At 38.0% G+C, this 20,370-nt stretch overlaps 5 protein-coding genes and 1 non-coding gene across 7 annotated transcripts; 3 read left to right on the top strand and 3 right to left on the bottom strand.

The window, feature by feature from the left end:
- Nucleotides 1-500: 500 nt before the first annotated feature.
- On the bottom strand, nt 501-1,034 carry LOC110761032 (histone H4). Its single transcript, XM_021963408.2, has one exon. The coding sequence runs from the start codon at nt 946-948 to the stop codon at nt 637-639; it is 312 nt and encodes a 103-aa protein (XP_021819100.1). The 5' UTR covers nt 949-1,034; the 3' UTR covers nt 501-636.
- Nucleotides 1,035-5,758: 4,724 nt separating this feature from the next.
- Nucleotides 5,759-9,853, bottom strand: LOC110761024 (dentin sialophosphoprotein-like protein). Of its 2 annotated transcripts, none has more exons than XM_021963400.2 (11): nt 9,634-9,853; nt 9,440-9,525; nt 9,188-9,332; nt 8,610-8,748; nt 7,761-8,489; nt 7,611-7,687; nt 7,439-7,517; nt 7,015-7,073; nt 6,593-6,647; nt 6,292-6,373; nt 5,759-6,186 (listed from the first exon to the last, which is right to left on the bottom strand). In XM_021963400.2, exons 1-10 carry the CDS (start codon nt 9,706-9,708, stop codon nt 6,336-6,338), a joined length of 1,482 nt encoding a protein of 493 aa, XP_021819092.2. In that variant the 5' UTR covers nt 9,709-9,853; the 3' UTR covers nt 5,759-6,186; nt 6,292-6,335. The 2 variants fall into 2 exon arrangements, with proteins under 2 accessions (XP_021819092.2, XP_021819091.2); XM_021963399.2 differs by having other exon boundaries at nt 5,759-6,174.
- Nucleotides 9,854-9,888: 35 nt separating this feature from the next.
- Nucleotides 9,889-11,862, top strand: LOC110761025 (organelle RRM domain-containing protein 2, mitochondrial). Its single transcript, XM_021963402.2, has 4 exons — nt 9,889-10,154; nt 10,587-10,655; nt 11,321-11,427; nt 11,550-11,862. The coding sequence occupies exons 1-4, from the start codon at nt 9,986-9,988 to the stop codon at nt 11,610-11,612; spliced, it is 408 nt and encodes a 135-aa protein (XP_021819094.1). The 5' UTR covers nt 9,889-9,985; the 3' UTR covers nt 11,613-11,862.
- Nucleotides 11,863-13,197: 1,335 nt separating this feature from the next.
- TRNAH-GUG (transfer RNA histidin (anticodon GUG)) lies at nt 13,198-13,269 on the top strand. Its single transcript has one exon. It is a non-coding gene; the product is annotated as a tRNA-His (tRNA).
- A 1,131-nt stretch (nt 13,270-14,400) lies between these two features.
- LOC110760983 (dolichyl-diphosphooligosaccharide--protein glycosyltransferase subunit 4A) lies at nt 14,401-14,682 on the top strand. Its single transcript, XM_021963349.2, has one exon. The coding sequence runs from the start codon at nt 14,401-14,403 to the stop codon at nt 14,521-14,523; it is 123 nt and encodes a 40-aa protein (XP_021819041.2). The 3' UTR covers nt 14,524-14,682.
- A 246-nt stretch (nt 14,683-14,928) lies between these two features.
- LOC110761013 (uncharacterized) lies at nt 14,929-19,225 on the bottom strand. Its single transcript, XM_088254869.1, has 3 exons — nt 18,323-19,225; nt 16,928-17,095; nt 14,929-16,824 (listed from the first exon to the last, which is right to left on the bottom strand). The coding sequence occupies exons 1-3, from the start codon at nt 18,869-18,871 to the stop codon at nt 15,109-15,111; spliced, it is 2,433 nt and encodes an 810-aa protein (XP_088110995.1). The 5' UTR covers nt 18,872-19,225; the 3' UTR covers nt 14,929-15,108.
- Nucleotides 19,226-20,370: the final 1,145 nt, after the last annotated feature.

The raw sequence follows: 20,370 nt of genomic DNA, 5'->3' as shown, positions 1-20,370 counted from the left end.
TTCAAAAATATTGATCCAGTAGGGAACTGGGTTCAAGCATGTACGTTATTAAAATTAGGGAGCTTCCAAGGACAGCCAACTAATTGGGTGTATGTAGAAAAACCCCAAATTCAAGAATACATTAACCCATTGGGCAAACCGGGCTTAGAGTATAAACGAATTATAAAAACTCGGTCCAATTATCCAGATTTATACTGAGTTTTGTAACCCCAAAAAGGGCATGGACTTTTGAATGAATTATATGAATTCGGCCCACTTAACAAGATTTACAATGACTTAGATCAAGCACTTTAAAAAAACCGACCATGGATGATTTGGCATATTTTTACAATGGCCCAATCATTGGCATTCAGCCCATTGTCTAGTAGCTAAAAACAACTCCGAATTTAGAAAGCTAGGGAGCTACCAGTGTTTGCAAAATGGAATTTCAACATTGGAAACCAAAGAGATCAAAATTAACAACTGCAATTCATGCAAACCATCAAAGATGACAAAATGGATTGAGAAAACAAGTAGAGTTTCATTTCATAATCAACCTAGAAAAACATCAACTTCAAGCAACTGCTTCCTAAACTACCCAACAACCACAACACCAATTAACCCCTTTACAATTCCCAATCTGAAACCCTAAAAATCCTAACCACCAAACCCGTAGAGAGTCCTGCCCTGCCTCTTGAGCGCATAGACGACATCCATGGCGGTCACAGTCTTCCTCCGGGCGTGCTCTGTGTAGGTCACAGCGTCTCGGATCACATTCTCGAGGAAGATCTTGAGGACGCCACGTGTCTCCTCGTAGATGAGGCCACTGATACGCTTCACGCCGCCCCTACGAGCAAGACGACGAATTGCAGGCTTGGTGATGCCCTGGATGTTATCCCTCAGCACCTTCCTGTGCCTCTTGGCTCCTCCTTTGCCCAACCCCTTGCCTCCCTTCCCTCTACCCGACATTTCTGCAAAACTAGGGTTTTGATTTTGGATCGAATTTTCAGACTGAGTGTGTGAGTCTCGTGACTTTTGTGTGGAGGGAGAGGGAAGGTGGGCTTTTATACTGGGATGTGGTTATTGTGTTTGTTTATTTGAGATTTGGAGGGAGCGTGTGGACGGTTGGATTGGGTTTCAATCGACGGCTCAGAGTGGCGATCCGCGTCGATGTTTTGGTTCTCCGTGGACCGTCGATTATGTTTGGATCGACGATACTGTGAGTATTTATATAGCGGTAGTTCGGATTGTGTTTCATCGAGGATTGATGATGTGGCGAGTTTTGTGTTTTTCGACTTTGGCATCAGACGAAAATGAATGTGGACCGTTAGATTTCAGTGTTATCGACGGTCTGAGCGATTGAGCTTAATTTTTGTTTGGGTTGAATTAACTTTTTGTGATTTAGGTAAGGCACGTCTCTTTACTAGGACCTTGAGGTAAAAAGTTAACCAAATGCGTATAGATATATAAAAAGTTTGGGTCCGTTGGTTTTTTTAATGTTTGCAGTAATTTTCAAGATGAAAATTTATAAACAAACCTTAAAATTAGTAGTGGCTGTTTCATTGAATTGGAAATTAAGAAGTCTACGTGTTTCATTGAAATGTTGGGATTTAAGTAGTCTTATCACTAGTAGTCAGGTGATTGTGAGCCATTTGATGCAATTTGAATGCAAGTTCATCCCATAATGCATCAAACATCTTATAGTCACAAATTCCATGATGTTTAAATAATAAAAATTTGAGACTAAGAAAATGGAAACAACCCCAAGCCCCTACATTACAGAAATTTCATTTGATGTTCCACATATCACTTAAGGCTAGAGCTAGCAAACGGGTTGTTTTTGCGGGTTACGGGTCGTGTTCGTGTCAACCCATTTTCTTAATGGGTTTACATGAACACGACCCGCACAAATAACACAACACGACTTATTATGGCTAATGGGTCTTTTTTCACCTGCTTAACCCGTTTCACCAATTTAAAAAATAAATAATATTTTTTAACAAATTATTAAATGAAAACATATCAAATTAGATATATAATAAAAATAAAGCTAAAATCTCATGTCTAATATTTTAAAATAAAGCTGAAACAAAGAAACGCATTTCCATTAAGCTATTTGAAAACCCATGTCTGATATAATGCATAAATGAAAATTAAAACTCTCAAATGACTTGAGATTTTCATACCTTTTCATTGGAGAAGAGCAAAGGTAGTTGATGGTTTGATTTGGATCTAGAGAGAAAGAGAGAGCTTTTGTTTCTCTTAAGAGAAAGACAGAGAATGAGTGGCGGCGTGAGGAGGGAATAACATAAGCTTCAATTCAAGCTAGGTTATTTTAAAATGAAAAATTACAAAAATGTCTTTGCTCTTAACGGGTGATTCGCGAATAATACTGACACAATCCATTAGCTTAACGAGTAACTAACGGGTGGACCCGTTTTCAACCCGACCCATTAAGCTCGACCCAATTACTATTATTTTTGTGCGAATTCATGTTGTGTTAACGGGTCGAGTCCAATATTGCCAGGTCTACTTAAGGCTATCTTTAGTCATGGGTCATAGGCCATATGTAGCTCTCAAAATATACAAAATCCATCTCCAGCTATGGGCTAAAAAAAAATTAGCCAAATTTTGAGGGCTACATTTGGCCTAGCCACAGGAGAACATCTTGTGCAACTGCGATCCAAAGGTTGATATTGGAGCATGTTTAATGCAAGGGCAAGGGGCAAGGGACTAGGTGCTGTTTTAGCCCCTCAAAATGGTACTATTCACAAAATCTAGCTTCTTAATTTATTTTTTTTGTGTGGTTCTAGCAGTGGTAGGCAAGGCCATCTCCAGCCATGGGCTATATCCCAAAAATAGCCCAAAAATAATGCTTTTCAACAGCCACATTAAAGCACATCAGTTTTTTTTTTAATTATTTTTTTTTTATAATAATAAATGTGGTCAGCTTTTCAAATCTTTTCAAGTGTTTTAAAAAAAATTATTAAAAAATCTTGTTCATGACAGTTTGAGCTCAAACATTGAAACCCAACTTTTTTATTTTTTTATTTTTATAAATGTCTTCACGTTTTTAAATGTTTGGTGTTGTTTAAAAAAATTATAAAAAATTTTGGGTCATGACCATTGGATGTCTCATACCCTTGAAACCCTTCCTTTTTTAAAAAAATTGCCTTTGTTGGCTTTATTATTATTTTTTTAAAAAAAAAAAATTTAAAACCTAAAATTTGTCTATAAATACCTCTCCCACTCATTTCATTCCACACTTCTTACAAATTCTATCACATATAGTTTAATTAAATTAAACAATATATAGTTGTGGAATGTATGAGTGTTGTACCATAGTTTTTCTCAAAATAATAAAATATGAAGGATCCTAAAATATAGCCATGCATGGCTGGAGATGGAAAAATTTAGCCCTGCACTATTCTTTAAAAAATTAATATTTTGGGGGGCTAAATTTTTAGCCCTGGACTACATTTAGCCCTATGGCTGGAGATGGCCTAAGGGGCTAGGGGCTAAGGGCTAAAATTTAAAACTTGTTATTTTAGTTTATTATTATTTTATTTGTAATAAAAATCAAAGCATAAGAAAAGCAACACAAAAATGTATTTTTGGAAACAATTTTGAGCCATTCTTTGAAACGACAATTTTGAGCAAAATGAAAAAAGACAAACAAGTAAAATTGTTTAGGGTAATTGAGAGATTTTTTAGGTGAGAAGGTGATGAATAAATGGTTAGGTTTTTATAGAGTTGTGAGGAAAGAAAAAAAAGAAAAAAAAGGCTGAACTAGTTGGGAACTAGAAAAAAAACAAAAAAATCAAGGGCGAGCAACTAGCCATTGTGCTGTTGCATTTGAGAGCACCACAATGGTTGTTGGAGTCAACAAAAAGCTGCTCCTTATTTTCTTTTCAAGAACTGACAGTGGGATCCTTATCTTCCCCAGGAGAAAAACTTCCCTGGCACGGGTATGCCAGGTAAGCAATCCAGCTAAGTATCCTATTCCAATGATTTTTCGACAGCTGTCACCTATTAAAATTGGAAAAAAAAAAATTTAGTTGCCTCTTCTTCTCGAGAAAAACTTCCCTGGCACGGGGATGCAAGGGTAAGCAATCCAGCTAAGTATCCCCTTCCAATTATCTCTCGACAGCTGTCACCTATTAAAATTTAAAAAAATAAAAATTTGGTTGCCTATGCTCCTCATCTTATGCGAACCCAGAAACTGAAATCCCTTTCCCCTCTCATATCTCCCTCTCCTTCTCTCTCTTTTTGCACCGCAGCTCTCCCTCTCCCACAGTGCAACCCAAACCCACTATCTCTCTCTGTTTTGACTTACTCTCCTCTCTCCCTATTTGTCTCTCACTTTGCATCAGCCACATCGGAGGCCACCAAGAAGAGATAGAAAGAGAGGGAGAGATTGGCCTCGAAATTTGATGTCGGTCACCTCAAGTTTGAAGTTTGGCAAGCTCGCCGCCGCTGCCACCGTTGTTGGCGTGAAGAGAGAGAACGAGAGGGAGAGATGAGACAGAGGTGATAAGAGATAGATAACAACAACGATGGAGGAAGGGATGGGGACAAAAAGGATGGAGGATGGCAGTGTCGAATTTGACGCCGATGTTGACGGATGTGGCGAGGAGAGGCGGCCGGAACGACAAGGGCTTGATTGTTGGTCTGAAGAATTTTTTTTTGGTTGAGTGTTAAAGTGGAGTTGCTGGGTTCGCATAGGATGACGAGAAGAAGGAGAAAAACTTCCCTGGCACGGGTATGCCAGGTAAGCAATCCAGCTAAGTATCCCATTCCAATGATTTTTCGACAGCTGTCACCTATTAAAATTGGACAAGAAAAAAAAAAATTTAGTTGCCTCTTCTTCTCCTCATCCTATGCGAACCCAGCAACTCCACTTTAACACTCAACCAAAAAAAAAATTTCTTCAGACCAACAATCAAGCCCTTGTCGTTCCGGCCGCCTCTCCTCGCCACATCCGTCGACATCGGCATCAAATTCGACACTGCCATCCTCCATCCTTTTTGTCCCCATCCCTTCCTCCATCGTTGGTGTTATCTATCTCTTATCACCTCTGTCTCATCTCTCCCTCTCGTTCTCTCTCTTCACGCCAACAACGGTGGCAGCGGCTGCGAGCTTGCCAAACTTCAAACTTGAGGTGACCGACATCAAATTTCGAGGCCAATCTCTCCCTCTCTTTCTATCTCTTCTTGGTGGCCTCCGATGTGGCTGATGCAAAGTGAGAGACAAATAGGGAGAGAGGAGAGTAAGTCAAAACAGAGAGAGATAGTGGGTTTGGGTTGCACTGTGGGAGAGGGAGAGCGGCGGTGCAAAAAGAGAGAGAAGGAGAGGGAGATATGAGAGGGGAAAGGGATTTCAGTTTCTGGGTTCGCATAGGATGAGGAGCATAGGCAACCAAATTTTTATTTTTTTAAATTTTAATAGGTGACAGCTGTCGAGAGATAATTGGAAGGGGATCCTTAGCTGGATTGCTTACCCTGGCATCCCCGTGCCAGGGAAGTTTTTCTCCTTGCCCAGGCCAGTAGGTGGGCAAAACCTGCTTCTCATCTTGCCTTAGGCTAAAACACATGCGTTAGAAAGTGATTTTTTTTAATTTGGGGCCAGATCTGGACCTAGCCCAAGCCAGATCAATCCCCTTAGACATGCTCTTAAAAGCGCGTTGACGTCAACTAGCCACTTTTTTTTCATTTAACGTTTTAAATGTATTTAAATTCGTTTTATATATATATATATATAGATAGAAAAATAAATCGCATTAAAGAAAACAAAAGGATAAATTAATTAATATTTTGGAGGGCTAAGATTATAACCCTCCACTACATTTAGACCTATGACTAGACATGGCCTAACATGGTTGAGCCAGTATCACCAAAAGCAAAATAACACATCCGAAATAAGCAAAAACTACCACCTAGATGCCCCAAAGAGTAAAGTTGGATTCAATGCTGCATTCGAACTTGGATAAGCTAAAAGGATTAGCATGAACAAAAATAGACACAGCGCAGATTCTGACGGGAAGAGCCCAAGCTCTATGTCTTCTATACATACTCCTGGCAGCTTGAAAATTTTGTTATAATTGAGTAGAGGTCAGCTTGACATGAGTTCTCATCCTCTCTCTCATCTGCGGTAGAATCTGTACAAAATTATTGCCATATGCTCCTTCACTGTTACCTGTGTGCAAGTCTACAAATTATAATGACAAAGCTGAATTTTGAATTGGTGATTATTTTCAAGGTAACTTGAATTTTTAAGAGATCACATTCAGCTCACATTAGATACCATACTTACAAGAGGTATGAAACAAGTCTAAAGCTCTGCCAGAAACTCAACCTCTATCGTCTGTTGCGTTTCTGAGACCCAGAGCTACTGCCTAAAAGCAAGTGAGACACACTATCATCAGCAGGTAGTATAGTAACCAAAAACAAGAAGCAGAAAATACTCTAACCATCAAGTTAAAATGACTTTAAAGCAAAATTTTGGGTGAGGTGGTAAAGAGGTTGACAAAATAATAAACGCTACTAAAGTCATTCTTATTCACATAAAGGAAGGAAAAGAGGTGCCAGTCTAATACAGTTTATAAGGGACAAACCTCTTGATGTTGTTACTACAGGTAGGCCTCCCTGAATTCCAGTAACCTTACGATCCTGAATATACCACCACAGAGAGAGAGAGAGAGAGTCAATGTATCCTCAAGCTAATAATACGCCATACTTTAAAGTGATGAAAGTAAACATGAATATAAAAGGAAATCATGTAGCCAACCCCCTACATGGTGTGGTAAGAATTAAAAAGAGTTTTTGTGTTATAACATTTTGGTTAATTAAATTCTAGTTGTAAGAATGTCAACATATTCTACTTCAATTTCCAGCTATCCTCCAGTGAGTGTGCATGCCTATTGCCAGTGGGCTGTGCACGCATAGGTGCAGGTGAAAGCTAAGCAACCACACAGAAGCCCAACAAGAAGAAAAAGGGCAAAAGAAAAGAAAAAGAAAGAAGAAGGTAGGGAAAAACCGAGTCATAGATTGCCAATTGATTGCGCCAGAATTCCATGGTCGGTAGAAGTAGTCTCCCTGCAACACAGGGAAATCATTATTTGCTTATACACACTGTGACAGACAAAATCAATTTAACTTGGTATGGGACAAGAAAAGTTAAATAGAACAGTACAAATTGAAACTTTGATATTTCAATTTCTCCCAAAGATTATAGTAATAACAGAAAATAGAAAAGACAACATAGACATGTTTCAAATGCTATGAACCATTCATTTGAACAAGTGTGCATCCAAAGTTTCCTCATATAACTAGCCATGGAAACTATAATTCGGCTTATGTATTTTCAATTTGCAATTATATAAGCAGCAATTGGCAGACTCTGTGTGTGTGTGTGTGTGTGTGTGTGAGAGAGAGAGAGAGAGAGAGAGTCACACACTCACCGCTTCTGGACCGTCTCATATTCAAAGATTCAGGAGAAGCAATAGACACTTTCTTGTTCACCTCCGGAGGGGGATTTTCCTAAACAGGCATTAAAAGGACAATGAATGTGTGATAATCACTAGACTACTGGGGACATGCGACAATTAACTTGCATTACTATAACCAGCTTACCCTTGTATAAAAGGTAGTGTTTGTCTTAGTTCTTTTCCTGAATGTGTTTACTTCTTTAGCATCACTTTCTCCTCCAACTGCAATATTCAAGTTGTAAGTTTGATTAGTTCAAGCAAGGCCAAAGGATAAACAAGCTTGTATGCACGGTACCTTGAGTTGTAATATTTCCACAATTCTGTCCCTGTTTTGCATTGTGATGAGTATGCTGCAAATCGTCTTCTAGACACCCAAAATCAAGTTTTTTTTTTACATTCAAATCATTTGGTTCTTGAAACTCAAAATATGAAGGATGGGGCATACTTTTCCCTCCTACTTTACAATTATCATTTTGTAAACTTTTGCTCAAAGTTTTGAACACCGCTGGAACAGAATCCACTGTATTTTTCTCAGAGTTCAAGCCACATCCCACCATTTTCTTCTTTTTCCTTTTTCTACATAAATTTCTTGACAAACTTCTGGTCACTCTGCCTGCAGAATAGCTTGGATATTCCTTTGATATGTCCACTTTCCCCCCAGATTGAGTGGTTGCACCTGATACTCCACCAAAGCTCTCAGAGGCCTCTGATGCAGGACTAGAATTTGTACTTTTATGCTTCATAAAGCATCTGGATACCGGTTTCTTCTGATTGCTTACCAGATGTTTTGGTTTACCAACACTCTGAAAATCACTTGCTCCAATATTTGCTCTGCCAGTTTCCTCCTCAGCAGCATGTTTAGGGAAGTCATCAACTTTTGAGTCATCAACAGCGACATTAGTAGGCAGCTCAGAAGAAAACTGTTTTGGGACTTCAACATCATGCCTATCTTTACAAGAGACCTGCTCAACTGGAGTTTCTTCTTGATCAAAATGGAAGGAAGATGGAATAGAACTTTTTATGCCTGCAGCCACTCCACAGCAAGAGAGAAAAGATTCAAAACAGCAATGTTAGATAATTACATAAAAAATTAGGCATGAATAGTGCACGTTGGACATTTAAGTAGTTTATAAATATGTATTACTTCCTGGCTGAGTAGCTAACTTGTCTGAATCAGAAATACTTCCAGAAACCGCACAAGTAGTGGTAGAGTCTCCACCAAAGAACTTTGCAACCCATTGTTCCCAGTAAGGAGGAAAGCCAAACAGAAAATGACTGAAAACCTGTTTAGGATCGAAGGCAAAAAAGCCCCAAAATAATAAATAAAACAAGGTGTAATGTTAAATTTCTAACTTTAGTGAACATGTTATGCAACAACAACGACTTGCAATGCACCCTTATACTGGTTAGCAATCCTTTAGTGAATGGAGTGTACAAACACAGGCCTTGTAGCATGACAGGAAAAGCAACAGCCGAATTGTTCAGCACAATAAACTTACCAAGTACTGGGTACAGACACATTTAGTGCTCATCATTCACTTATACTTGTAAAACGAAAACAAAAATAGAAATTTTGAATTTCCATAATCTATACCGATTGTCTATGTTCATAGCTAATTAACTCAGTTTACCACTACTTGATTGTTCAAAACTTAAAAGTTCATAATGAAAACCACAATCAGCAATGAAAGAGCAAGAATGGAAGCCAATTTTAAGTACTACCTCAGATGGAAACCCATTTTCAGTAGTCTTCTGCTTGTTTATGAACCCTTTGATGGATACATATATGCCATCCACCGTCTCGAGAGTGAAAACATCGAATCTTTTGGCTATTGGTGCAGAGGAGAACACTCGCCTGGCACCTTCCCTAAAATTGATCAATACCACCATAGCCATTAATTCCTTCAAAAACAATAACAAGAGAAATGAAGAGAAAGAAACCCTAGAACTTAGAATCAAATCAATGTATCTCACTTTCTAGATGATACACCGGCGACGGCTAGCCACTTTCCTTGGACCTCGTTTTCGGCTTTAATCAGCCACCAATCGTTCAAACATACCTTTCACAATTCAAAAACCCAAAATAAAAAACAATATATGTTTAAGAAGAAAGAAAAAACAAATTTCGAGGGCATATTTTGTTGCGGAAAAGCAGAGAAAGTAGTTACTGTTTTCTGAAAGTAGGAGACATCGGTATTGTTATCGCCATGGATTGTCTGGTTCGAGCTCGGAGTAGAAGCCATGAGACTGAAGCTTGGCTACTGGGTCGGTCATGAAAGACGAAAATGGGCATCAGCAGTTATTTTGATGGAAGTGACGCTTTGAGACTTGGGGGAGGACTTAGCGGGAAATCTAAGCCTCTTTGCCGCCAAAGTACTGCCCTTTACAAAAAAAATAAATAATAAAAAAGAGAACGGCTTTTTATTTAAAAATTGGTATTTTGAAAAATGAAAAAATTCGGGGTTTAGGGTTTTTCTGCAATTTTGGGAACAGAGCAAGGCAAACTGAGAGAGAGAAGAAATGGCGCTGAGGGCAGGACTTGTAAGGCGATTTCTGTCTAGTCCAATCTTCACTTCTCAATCTAGAGCTGCTGCAACTGCTGCGTCCTCGGCTTATGCCTCTGCTGCTGATTCCAACAACATCAGTGATAAAGCTACCGCAGAACCTAACACCACTCTCTTCGTCTCTGGTAACAATTTCCCATTAAAAATCTTTGTGGGTTTTTCTTAGTTTATAGAAAATTAGTCTAAGATGGTTCGTTGGTTTCAACTAGTTCATCATGACCAGTGGTGACCATAATGAGAATAGTGAGAAAGCTTGAAACTTTTTTCTGGCAACTGTTTTTCTGTGACGATTGGAGCTTCCATAAACCAATGGATCCCAATTTCTATATCATGAAGGTTTGATAATTAGCAAAATTTGGGCTTCTGTAAAGGCGAGTGAGAAGTTTAATTTCTTATTATACTGCTGTTTTAGTTAGATAACCAAATTGGACCTCCGAATTATGCTCATTGGAGTGCAGTTGCAGAGGAACTTGTTTTGCTTATACTACATTTTGGGTTATTGGAGTATGCATAACTATGCTTTGATGATACGGTTTGTCTTGCAAATGTGCTTGCAGGGCTTAACAAGAGAACCACGCCTGAAAAACTTAACGAAGCATTCTCTCAATTTGGTGAAGTGGTTAATGGTAATACGGGGTTCTCATATGCCTTGCTCATTTGGATTTCATTGCTTCAACTTCATGTAGCCCCCCAACTAAATTTCATGATCAAGATTTTAAATTTCTTTTTCTGTCTCATTAGTGTTGCAAGTTGACAAATTTACTGCGTAGTTAAATATTTTAGGATAAAAATTTGTAGAAACAAACTGATATGCGGTTTAAGCTTGAAATGAGATTTCAGTGGAACTGATGCATGTTTAGTTTTGGAGGTGCAAAGAGAATCTCATTTCTGGTAAATGATATAGTTCTAGTTTCATCCATCTCTGCAAGATTTTCAAGTATGATGATAATCAAGGATTTTCCAGGAAAAGGAATGGGACAAAATGGGAATGGTGCTACAAAATATGAAATAAAACCTTCCAAATACAATAGAACCTGTGTAGGCAACACAAAAAGATTGGGATTTAGGTGTCTGGGTTGAGATATAAATTAGCACACGGTCATAATTTCAGTCGGCTTGTATTTTTGTTCTAGATTTCTGAGCAATCTTCATAATTGTTCCTTGTGTGAGCAATCTTCATAATTGTTCCTTGTGTAAGAATATGCCATGGATTTGGTCATCTGAGGTTCCAAATTTTGCAGCATTGTCTTGTTTTATAGTCATGCATTGACAATTTCTTCTCATGTTTCAGTAAAGGTAGTGATAGACCGTGATTCTGGATTCTCAAAGGGCTATGGGTTTGTGAATTATGCCACTTTAGAAGACGCCGAGAAAGGGGTGAAAGGGATGGATGCACAGGTCTGCATGTCTTGCAAGAACCATCTTCTTTGAACTTTTTTATTTTGATTGCATATTTTCTTAATACATGATACGAATATAACTGGTGCTATACTTTCTAATTATATATTTGTGTGAGGCAGTTTCTTGATGGATGGGTCATTTTTACTGAATTTGCACGACCAAAAAGAATTCCAGGACAGTGAGCATCTCCAGAAACTTACCCAACTGCTAGCTGATGATCAATCCAACCAGTGTTACATTGTGAATTATACCCTACTTGGTGGAGAAACGGGTGCTGTGCTGTTTGTGAAACCAATTGGCTTCCTTGGGAAGATTTGGACGTAGGAGCAGTTTTGTTCTCATTTTCATGGGCTATATCAAAGCAATTTCTGTCGATAAAAGCTTTTGATTTCACTCTTGATAACATAATTTAACTTATCTGTTTCTTTGTAATGATTTGCTTGACATCACATTACATTTGGCATGTCCATCTTGTCTTTTTTTGCTCTACACCTGTACGTTCTTTTTTTAAAAGGAAAAGGAAACGTATATGCAAAAGACAGTCCAGAATTGTTAATATTAAGTCAAGTCAATTTGCATCTGAATATAAATTGGATTTTGAATTTTCCAATCTAATAAGAGCTTAAGATTCAATCCGATCCGATTGATATTTGATGAGATTGGATTAGATGGTTGGCTTTAATGACGGATAAAAAAATGTTGATTTAGGGAGTTTCTCTAGTAAGGATTTCAGAAATCCGTCGTCCATTATATATGTTAGTGGAATTTTTTCCCTATAGTGTATTAGGCATAATCCTATCAAATGACACAAACTTTCATCATTTTTTTTGGATTTTAGATTCTTATAATAGTATAAATGAATGAAATAAGACTTAAATTGGATACTCACAAGTAAATATGTCAACCTATTTAATTAAGTTGGTTTAAATGATCCAAGCTGATCAAATAGAAATGGAGTAAACATGTTTTTTTGTTTATTAATACGAGTTCTAAAACATAACTTAGTTTTTACCTATGTTATAGCACGCGAATTAGTAACACTAGTTCTTGGGCCATGAAATACTCAAATATTATTCTATTTCCCTAGATAAAATGTTTAGTGTCAAGAGCACAATGATTTTCCACTTAAATGTGATTCTGTTTCATTCTACATGTCCATGTACATGAAGTATGTATGTATTGAGAAATATTTATTCATATATATATATTTTTATGTGTTTTATGTTAACCTAGTTTTTTTTCTTGGTTGTGGATGATCTAGCAAAGTTTTCTTCTTCCACTTATATGTGTTTATGCTCTTAGTCATTTTTTAATAGATATATATATAATATTTCATTTTATAAAATATAGTTTGTATTGTTAGTTTTGCCATAATGTATAAATGAAAGTACTATTTTTCTGTTTTTTAGTATTATCTTCTTCTTAAAAAAATTTAAAGACTTTACACTATGACCCTAACTTTCATGTATTAGGGCTTTTTTTTGGAGTGATTATGGGATGACGATAATCATTTATGGGGAGAAGCATATCATACATGTTTCTCCATTTACTTTTAAGTGATTTAAAGCAAGGTGCTTCTCCCCACCAATTAAAGTAATATGGAGAAGTGATTATTGGCATTCCTAGAATCACTGAAAAAGGAGCCTTTACTGCAAGAGGATTATATCTCAGTTCTCAAGTGGTTAAGAGCATTTACACATGTACTGAGTTGCTTCGTTCTCTGATTCATTTCTATAAATAGAATCTCTGTAGACAATCCAACATCTTGTGGCTGTAGTTTAGTGGTAAGAATTCCACGTTGTGGCCGTGGAGACCTGGGCTCGAATCCCAGCAGCCACACTAAAATCTTTTTTCGCTTTTTCTAAATTCCCATAGAACGACGTCGTTCGTGAACCGTAAAATATTGGGCAAAATGCATTCCCTTGTATAAAGAGTACAAGTAGCTTCAGCACCCACTTTCCTCACTCTGTTTCAGCAGTTGTCAGAAGTCTATATCTTCGCCATTGACTGAGCAATCTCTTCCAGAATTGTAAGAATCTCAACCCCCTTTTTCAATTCTTGTAATTATGTGATCTTGATCCGTAATATCTCGTTGTTTATGATGGCAATTCTAATTCAATGTTTTCAATTCTGCTAAGCAATTATGGTGTTGTTCATCCCTTTCGTAGATCTATAGTCTTCACAGAGTAATTTGTAGTTTTTTTTCGCTTTCTAATGTTACGCCAAAAGGTTGGTTTGGTTGAAAGAATCAAACTTTAGTCGGTAGGTGAAATGGGCTGTGGCCTGTACTTGGATTTGGAAATTGGATGCGAGCTAAACGAATGCAAAATTTAAGCAATAGTTGATAGTGTAAGTCTAATTGTGGAAAATGAAGGGTAATTCAAGGGAAGAATAAGATTTGCTAAATATAAATTGAACCAAGAATTTTGGTATAATGGATGTTCGATGATTTACAAAATGTTGTCAATGGGTTTGAATTTCTCTATTTTATGGTAGGGAGAATGGCAGTGTGATTTCTTTATCTTAAAGGCTTAGTTGGGTTTGAGTTTTTTTTATCTTTTTCAGAACACTAGCGTTTCTGTCTAATTTGCAAAAGAGGGTGGTGTGACTAGAACCAGAAGTTGCAAGTTATAACTACAACCCAATTTCTTCTGTATGCTGGCTTTCAAACTTGCTTCAATTTGGGAATAGCGCAGATGGATCAATTACGCGGTTCATATTTGTTGATTTTCTTAAGATCAAGGATGTTGCTTTTCGTCTGGTTGATGGCTGTCTAATATCCCTTTCTTTTGATGCTTGGTTATATTTCATGGGAAAAAAATTTCTTGTTGCTTATTGCAAATATGGTTTTGAGTTTGAACTCCATTTTTATGTGATATTTTTGTTAGGTCCGTTAGTTTCAATATTTCCAACTTGTGTACATGTAGGGTACACTGAGTGCTTCTGCTTATTTTCCAATTGTTGCATTCGATGTTACAGATGATGGACGATCAGGACCTGGGCTTCTTTGCCAATTTTCTTGGCATCTTCATATTTGTATTGGTAATAGCATATCATTATGTGATGGCCGACCCAAAATACGAAGGCAACTAAGGATCTGTTTCCTTTTTTATGTATTTGCAATAGAGAGATGCATTTTTCTTTCGACTAATGGAGATACCCTGTTAATTTTGTAGCCTGAGCTGTTTCACAATGGATTCAACTTGAATTAGTTAAGAGCTTTGTTATGCAATGTGAATTTTTGTTGTTATACACAGGTGAGTTTCTTTCACTAATTATATCTGCTTCATATGAAGTTTTCCACACCTTTGCATTAACATTCAAAGGATGTGCCCGTGATTGAATGCGATGCTGGTTCTGTTTGAGAGCTTACCGTTGGAGTTCGCTTGGCAGTAATCTGCCGTTTGTAACAAATGCAAAAGAACGTGTTCTCGAAGTGATTTCCTTTGTGAATTTTAAAAGTAAATGCATGGAAAACAAGAATCCTTTTGGGGCACATTCAGAAGGATTAGGTTTCATATAGTTGTCTACATGGTCTAGCCAAATTACAATGCGTACTGAGGTCAATGAAGGATTGACAAATCTAATAGCATTTGCCAATCGGTTTTTTTTTTTTTGGTTGGTCTGAATGCCAATCGGTTAGATGTATGGTCAAGCTAACACACCTCTTATTAGGCACTATGTACGTGCATCCAGTGCATTAGCTTTACAACAAATATTAAGAAATTTTTTGTGCCTTGAAGGACTCTCCCATTTTAATAGTTTCCTCACTTCTTTCTCCATCTCCATTGTTTCACTCGTCAAACTTTGGATGCAGAATCCCAGGCCAGCCAAACAAAGAACCATTTGGCTTTTACATTTCTCTTCACCGTCACTATTATGGACGTTGTGAGCTACTTCCGGAAAATGTTGAAGAAGAATATTTACAATGGTCTCAACCTCTTCATCTTCTGCACCCAAAATCCTAAACGGGTTTGCTGGTTTGCCCAATTCGCTGTCGTGGTAATCATCTTGCGCCTCAGTCTCAAATGCTGCAACAGACTTGATCGAAGTCACCTTCTCAAGGCATTCCAGTGAAGAGTTAATTTTTTCCTTTAGAAGCTCTAGGTCAGCATTCATATGTTGCCTTAGTTCCTCTGAAGCACCTCCCAATTTCTGTGTTACTTGTGAGAGGAACTCCGTTTCACAGGCCACAAATGGTAAAAGATCCGCCATTTTCGATAAGGATCCTAGGACCTTACTGTAACTAGCAACCTTAAAGGGCAAGAAACAGAAATTGGGCTCTGTTTCAGCTTCTTGGATGAAGTTTTCTAACTTTTTAAGGTGGGATTTTAGCTTCCTCTGCTTTTCCCTCAGTCCGGCAGAAGCCGGTACACAAAGATTTATGTCTTTGATGCAATCTCGAAGTGCCCCCATGCTTTTAGAAAGCTCATTTCTTGCAAGGGTCACTGCTCGCATAGGATAAAAGAGAATCTCTACTAAAACGAAACAAATCAGTCCAATGCATGCTTCTGTCATTCTTGCAATTGCAAATTCACTTGGAGGACCATAATTTTCCCTACCCAAGATTAGCAATGCCCCAATGGCTGCTGAGATCCCACCAGCTTGGCCATACATCCTGCTATGCCTAAGAAAATGGGTGAAAAAGATCCAAGGTATGAGTGGTAAGAGTCTGAAGTGCTCAATTCCTTGGAAAAGAAATAAACATATGACTCCATAGACAGACCCCATCGCCGTTCCTTGTGCTCGAGCATTTGTAACTGTAAATGTGGCTTGCCGTCCGGTCACGAAACCGATGGCAATGGTGAGGCCTGCCCAGTATCCGTTTTCTTTGTTATATATCAAACCGAATAACACAGCAAGGCCTAATGAAAGTGAGCACTTGAGGGCAAAAACTAAACTCCTGAGGCTTGGCATTATGTTCTTCCAAACACTTTTGAAGTTACAGTGCGCTTGATTTTGTTCACCACTTGGTGCTTGGTTAGGGTTAGATTTCAGAGTGTTTCCGGGATTTCGGGCAATGGGTTGGTTTTCAAGCAGGAGTTCCATGCAGTACAAGAAGAACGAAGCCGCCATGTTGTCATGGTTTGTGGTGGTGGGTTTGCCAATCCAAGGGGCATTGTCCAAAATCTCTCTGTTTATCTCTGGAGCTGTTGTTGCATCAGAAGGCATAGAGTACCTAGATTGCCGCAGCCTTAGGCTTATCTGTACTTCTGAACTTCGTAAATGACCTCTTAGCTCTTCATCAATCAGATTAAGAGGAAATGAAGAGCAACTAGATAAAGCTATCTCCATCCCCCTCAATGGAATCTCAGTTTCTTGCAACTGTTCACCCAACTTCATATAATTTGGTTTTAGAAATTTCATCTGTGGTCTCTCCCACACCATCCCTACCTGCTTACAAGAAAATGAATGGCTTTAATCTTTAGCTGAATGAACAAACTAAGTGAAGCTCACGCTCATTTTTTATACTGGACATGAGTCAATGTTAGCTTACCAGATTGTTGCTGATGCTTTGATGAAGCTTAGCTGCTGCTTTAGAGAGAGATTGTTCTTGAGAAATGAATTCAAGTGCTCCTCTTTTGTCTTGGACAGAGACGGCCTCAACAAAGTGAATTAGCCTCTGGGAAGCAATTTCAGCATACATCCTCCATGAATTCTTGACCTATGAATGCATTTTAATTCACAACCATCAGTATTTACCAACTGCAATTGGGTTATCAAAGAAAAAAAAGTAATCTTAGATTTATGAGTTCTTGATATAATGTTATCCCACGTTAGAAAAATAGGAGATCCTGATATAATATACGAGTTCTTGGGCACCCTTTCCTTACAAACCGATATTGTAGAGGCAAGTTCTGTCCATGTTCGCTCGTATTAGATGTTACATCAGATTTAGACAAATGAATATTTGAGATGTTTCATTTAACAGAGAAAACACAATAATACAGGTTCTTAATCAAATGTTATGATCTTTCAATAAAACTTTTCAGTTTGCATTATACCATGAATAAGGTTTTGCCTTTTTTGTTGTCTGGTTTATGAGACAATATTCGTCTGGTTTATGAGACAATATTCAGACAGGACCAAAGGGGCTTTAATTGGACCACGAATCCCGAACTAGGCAACTGTCCATGAACAGCACGCATGGACTAAGTCCTGCCCTTGAGAGCCACCAATAAACACTTTTTTTTTCCTTTTTGGACATGACAATCTGAGATTCTAAATAATCCCAATCAACAAGCTGCCATTTGCCGTATGATGCTTTTGTTTTCCAAATTAGCTGGACTTGGCACCTAGTACGCATGCATTATAATTTGCTTCACTCTGGTTGGTTCAGCTGTCAAAGCTAAAGACCAGTCGAGTTTTTAAAAGATAGAAAATGCAGAACATTATTGGTTTTATTAATTGATAAATATATGTAGGCGTGTATGTTATATGCACTTCCCAAAACACATCTTTCACTCCTACGTATGGAGGTCTCTTTGTTTTATCCGTATTTGGTTTAGAGACAATGAATAAGATCCTCTATATGTTTTCTGTGCTTATATTTTATCATGCTCAAAACCCCGTCACGAAATACAATGAAGCCGTCTCTTGCTAGACTGCCTAGCACGACACAATGCACTCCTATTTCCAAATTAAGAATCTGAGTCCTTACTCCGTTGGACTCTTGTTTGAATATATGATTCCGATTTATAGTCTCATAAAATAACAATATGCCTAGCAACATAAAATTTGACAAGAGAAAATGACCTGATTTGAGACATTGCTAGACTAAGAACCCGAGTGAGTATCTGATTCAGATTTGTAGTCTAACAATATAAACGGCTGTTATTTGACGGGCCACAATGCATGTGCATGAGTAAAAGCAAGAAGATTAATTATTTACCTCATAGTAAGCCAGCCGAGGGTAGGGAAACAACAAAGCAAGGACAGAAGCCAGAGCTCCAAGGGCTGTGCTTGCTGCAACACCAAGAGGGTGCATGACAACTCCAGTTTGAGCCCCATGAACCACAGTGCCTACATAAATATTCACAAACTGCCCAAATGCAATCCGCTTAGACATCAAGTGTGTAGACTCTGGCAAAGCCACTACAAAAGCACTGACTGCCACAGCCACTGTTGCCAGCAAGATGTCGAAATTTTTCGGGCCAACCAGCCAAAGGGTAAGCACAGAAGGCACCATTACTTGGACAGTGGCATACATGACATGCCAACAGCTTCTCAGGACATCACCAAGCTTTGCGTCCGGGACAATTAGAATGGTGGTCATGTAAGAAAAAGATGGGTATGTTAAGTACTTTCGGAGTTGTGGAGGTCCATAAAGGGTGGTGCAGCCGACTATGGTGCACGCCAAGGCAGTGCGTAGAGCGGAGCCTAGGCGTGGGCGCCATGACGATTGGGTTTGGTAATCTCCCATTGTTGTAGAGGCTGCCATTTTTGTCTTAAGGGTTACTTATGAAAAAAGGAATCAGTGGTGTGTGAAATGAGATCAAATGGTTTTTGCCCTTTAGTTTTGAGAAGCTTGTTGTTGTTGCATAAAAGATGATCAGCATGAAGGGCTAGGTTTGGTTTGGAGGAGAGGGAAGACACATTTGCTCCTTTGAGGACATGTCTGCTCATGGCGCAACTTCTATTATTTATACTAGAAGCTTTGTTCCTAACTAAACATTTTAACCAGAGGATTTGTAGGACCTTTTCTTTATCTTTTTGCTACAGGTGAAAAAAAGAGTTGTGAAATAAATTATTTATAAATAAAAAAACAAATTGTCTACATGTTCTTGGTTATATTAACCGAAGACATTATTTTATAGAACTGTTATGATTTCCTTTGACAAATTTGTGAATCTCTTTTCTACTTCTTTTAACTAAAATATGGGGAAAGAAAAAAGTGAGAGGAGAGATCTTAGTTTTTATTAGAAAAGTTTCAAATAACTGCCCCATCTGAGAAAATTTGAATTTTTGTTAAATCTAGATATGATGGTATTTAGGTGGGATAATAGTCCAAAGTGGTTGGATTAACGTGGCCGGTTGATTACCATCATTAGCACCTAAAAATCTCCTAATCATGTGCGTATGAGAAATCTCTTTTCCCTAGATTATCATTTGTATTAAAAATAAAACAAAAACTCTTAATCAGATTGAATCTTCCGATATCCTTGTATAAGCTTGTGTGTTATTTTTTAGCTTTTGTTTGATTAATTGTACCAAAAATCTGCCATTCAGAATTAAGCTCCTTCAATCTCACAAGTCAATTCAGATTTTGGGTTTTGCTTGTTTGTCTTGTAGCTTCTGGTAAGCACCGATGACGGGGACTTTGTAATCGTTGTTTTTGTACAACCCAACATTTTAGGAACTGCTTATTTATTAAAAAAATTATATCCCAAGAAAGTGACATGAAAAATTGATGGGTTTGGTTTGGATGATTGGTTTGGATGGTTTGCGTCTTCAGCCAGCAATTAAGTGACTAAACATAGTCATTAATGATAAGGGCTATTAGTAGAAAAGCGTTCGTTGACTTGAGTTCATAACAAATTTTGCAATTTTGGGCATGTGAGTCATGTTATGCTACATTCCTCCCAAGTAACTGTTTGGAGGTCGTGTGAATTATAACCTCAGTTGGATTTGTGTTTTTTCTCGGAATTGATTTTCATTTTGGCAAACCCGCAAATGAAATTGTTGATGTATATGGAATAAATGCCCGATAATCATCCACATGAGCGTGAACGAGTGTGCCTAGCATTCATCATAAAGTATTTAGTGTCCAAATTAACATGTATTTCCATAGCCAACAATCACCTTATACTAGAAGGGTAATGGCATAGGGTCGAGCCCAATGAAAAAAGACTTTGACTTGTAGATTAGAGATCTCAGGTTCAAATCCTCACGACATCATAGTTGTGTGTGTGTGTGAGAAATCCCCCTTCCTATAGTTTA

This window comes from Prunus avium, chromosome 6 (genome assembly GCF_965620075.1).
Source record: "Prunus avium chromosome 6, drPruAviu1.hap1.1, whole genome shotgun sequence".
Classification (NCBI taxonomy): Eukaryota; Viridiplantae; Streptophyta; class Magnoliopsida; order Rosales; family Rosaceae; genus Prunus; species Prunus avium.
This window is presented reverse-complemented; position numbering and strand designations above follow the sequence as displayed.

Bases quoted from the DNA above. Each gene is read 5' to 3' on its own strand.
- LOC110761025 (XM_021963402.2), top strand. From the start codon at position 9,986: ATGGCGCTGAGGGCAGGACTTGTAAGGCGATTTCTGTCTAGTCCAATC. The intron at 10,656-11,320 runs GTAATACGGGGT...CTCATGTTTCAG, and splicing joins ATTTGGTGAAGTGGTTAATG to TAAAGGTAGTGATAGACCGT. The intron at 11,428-11,549 runs GTCTGCATGTCT...TGTGTGAGGCAG, and splicing joins TGAAAGGGATGGATGCACAG to TTTCTTGATGGATGGGTCAT.
- LOC110761032 (XM_021963408.2), bottom strand. From the start codon at position 948: ATGTCGGGTAGAGGGAAGGGAGGCAAGGGGTTGGGCAAAGGAGGAGCC.
- LOC110761024 (XM_021963400.2), bottom strand. From the start codon at position 9,708: ATGGCTTCTACTCCGAGCTCGAACCAGACAATCCATGGCGATAACAAT. The intron at 7,518-7,610 runs GTAAGCTGGTTA...ATGCCTGTTTAG, and splicing joins ACACTACCTTTTATACAAGG to GAAAATCCCCCTCCGGAGGT. The intron at 7,074-7,438 runs GTGAGTGTGTGA...CCTGTGTTGCAG, and splicing joins TATGAGACGGTCCAGAAGCG to GGAGACTACTTCTACCGACC.
- LOC110761013 (XM_088254869.1), bottom strand. From the start codon at position 18,871: ATGGCAGCCTCTACAACAATGGGAGATTACCAAACCCAATCGTCATGG. The intron at 17,096-18,322 runs GTAAATAATTAA...ATGCATTCATAG, and splicing joins CTCGGCTGGCTTACTATGAG to GTCAAGAATTCATGGAGGAT. The intron at 16,825-16,927 runs GTAAGCTAACAT...TCTTGTAAGCAG, and splicing joins AAAGCATCAGCAACAATCTG to GTAGGGATGGTGTGGGAGAG.
- LOC110760983 (XM_021963349.2), top strand. From the start codon at position 14,401: ATGTTACAGATGATGGACGATCAGGACCTGGGCTTCTTTGCCAATTTT.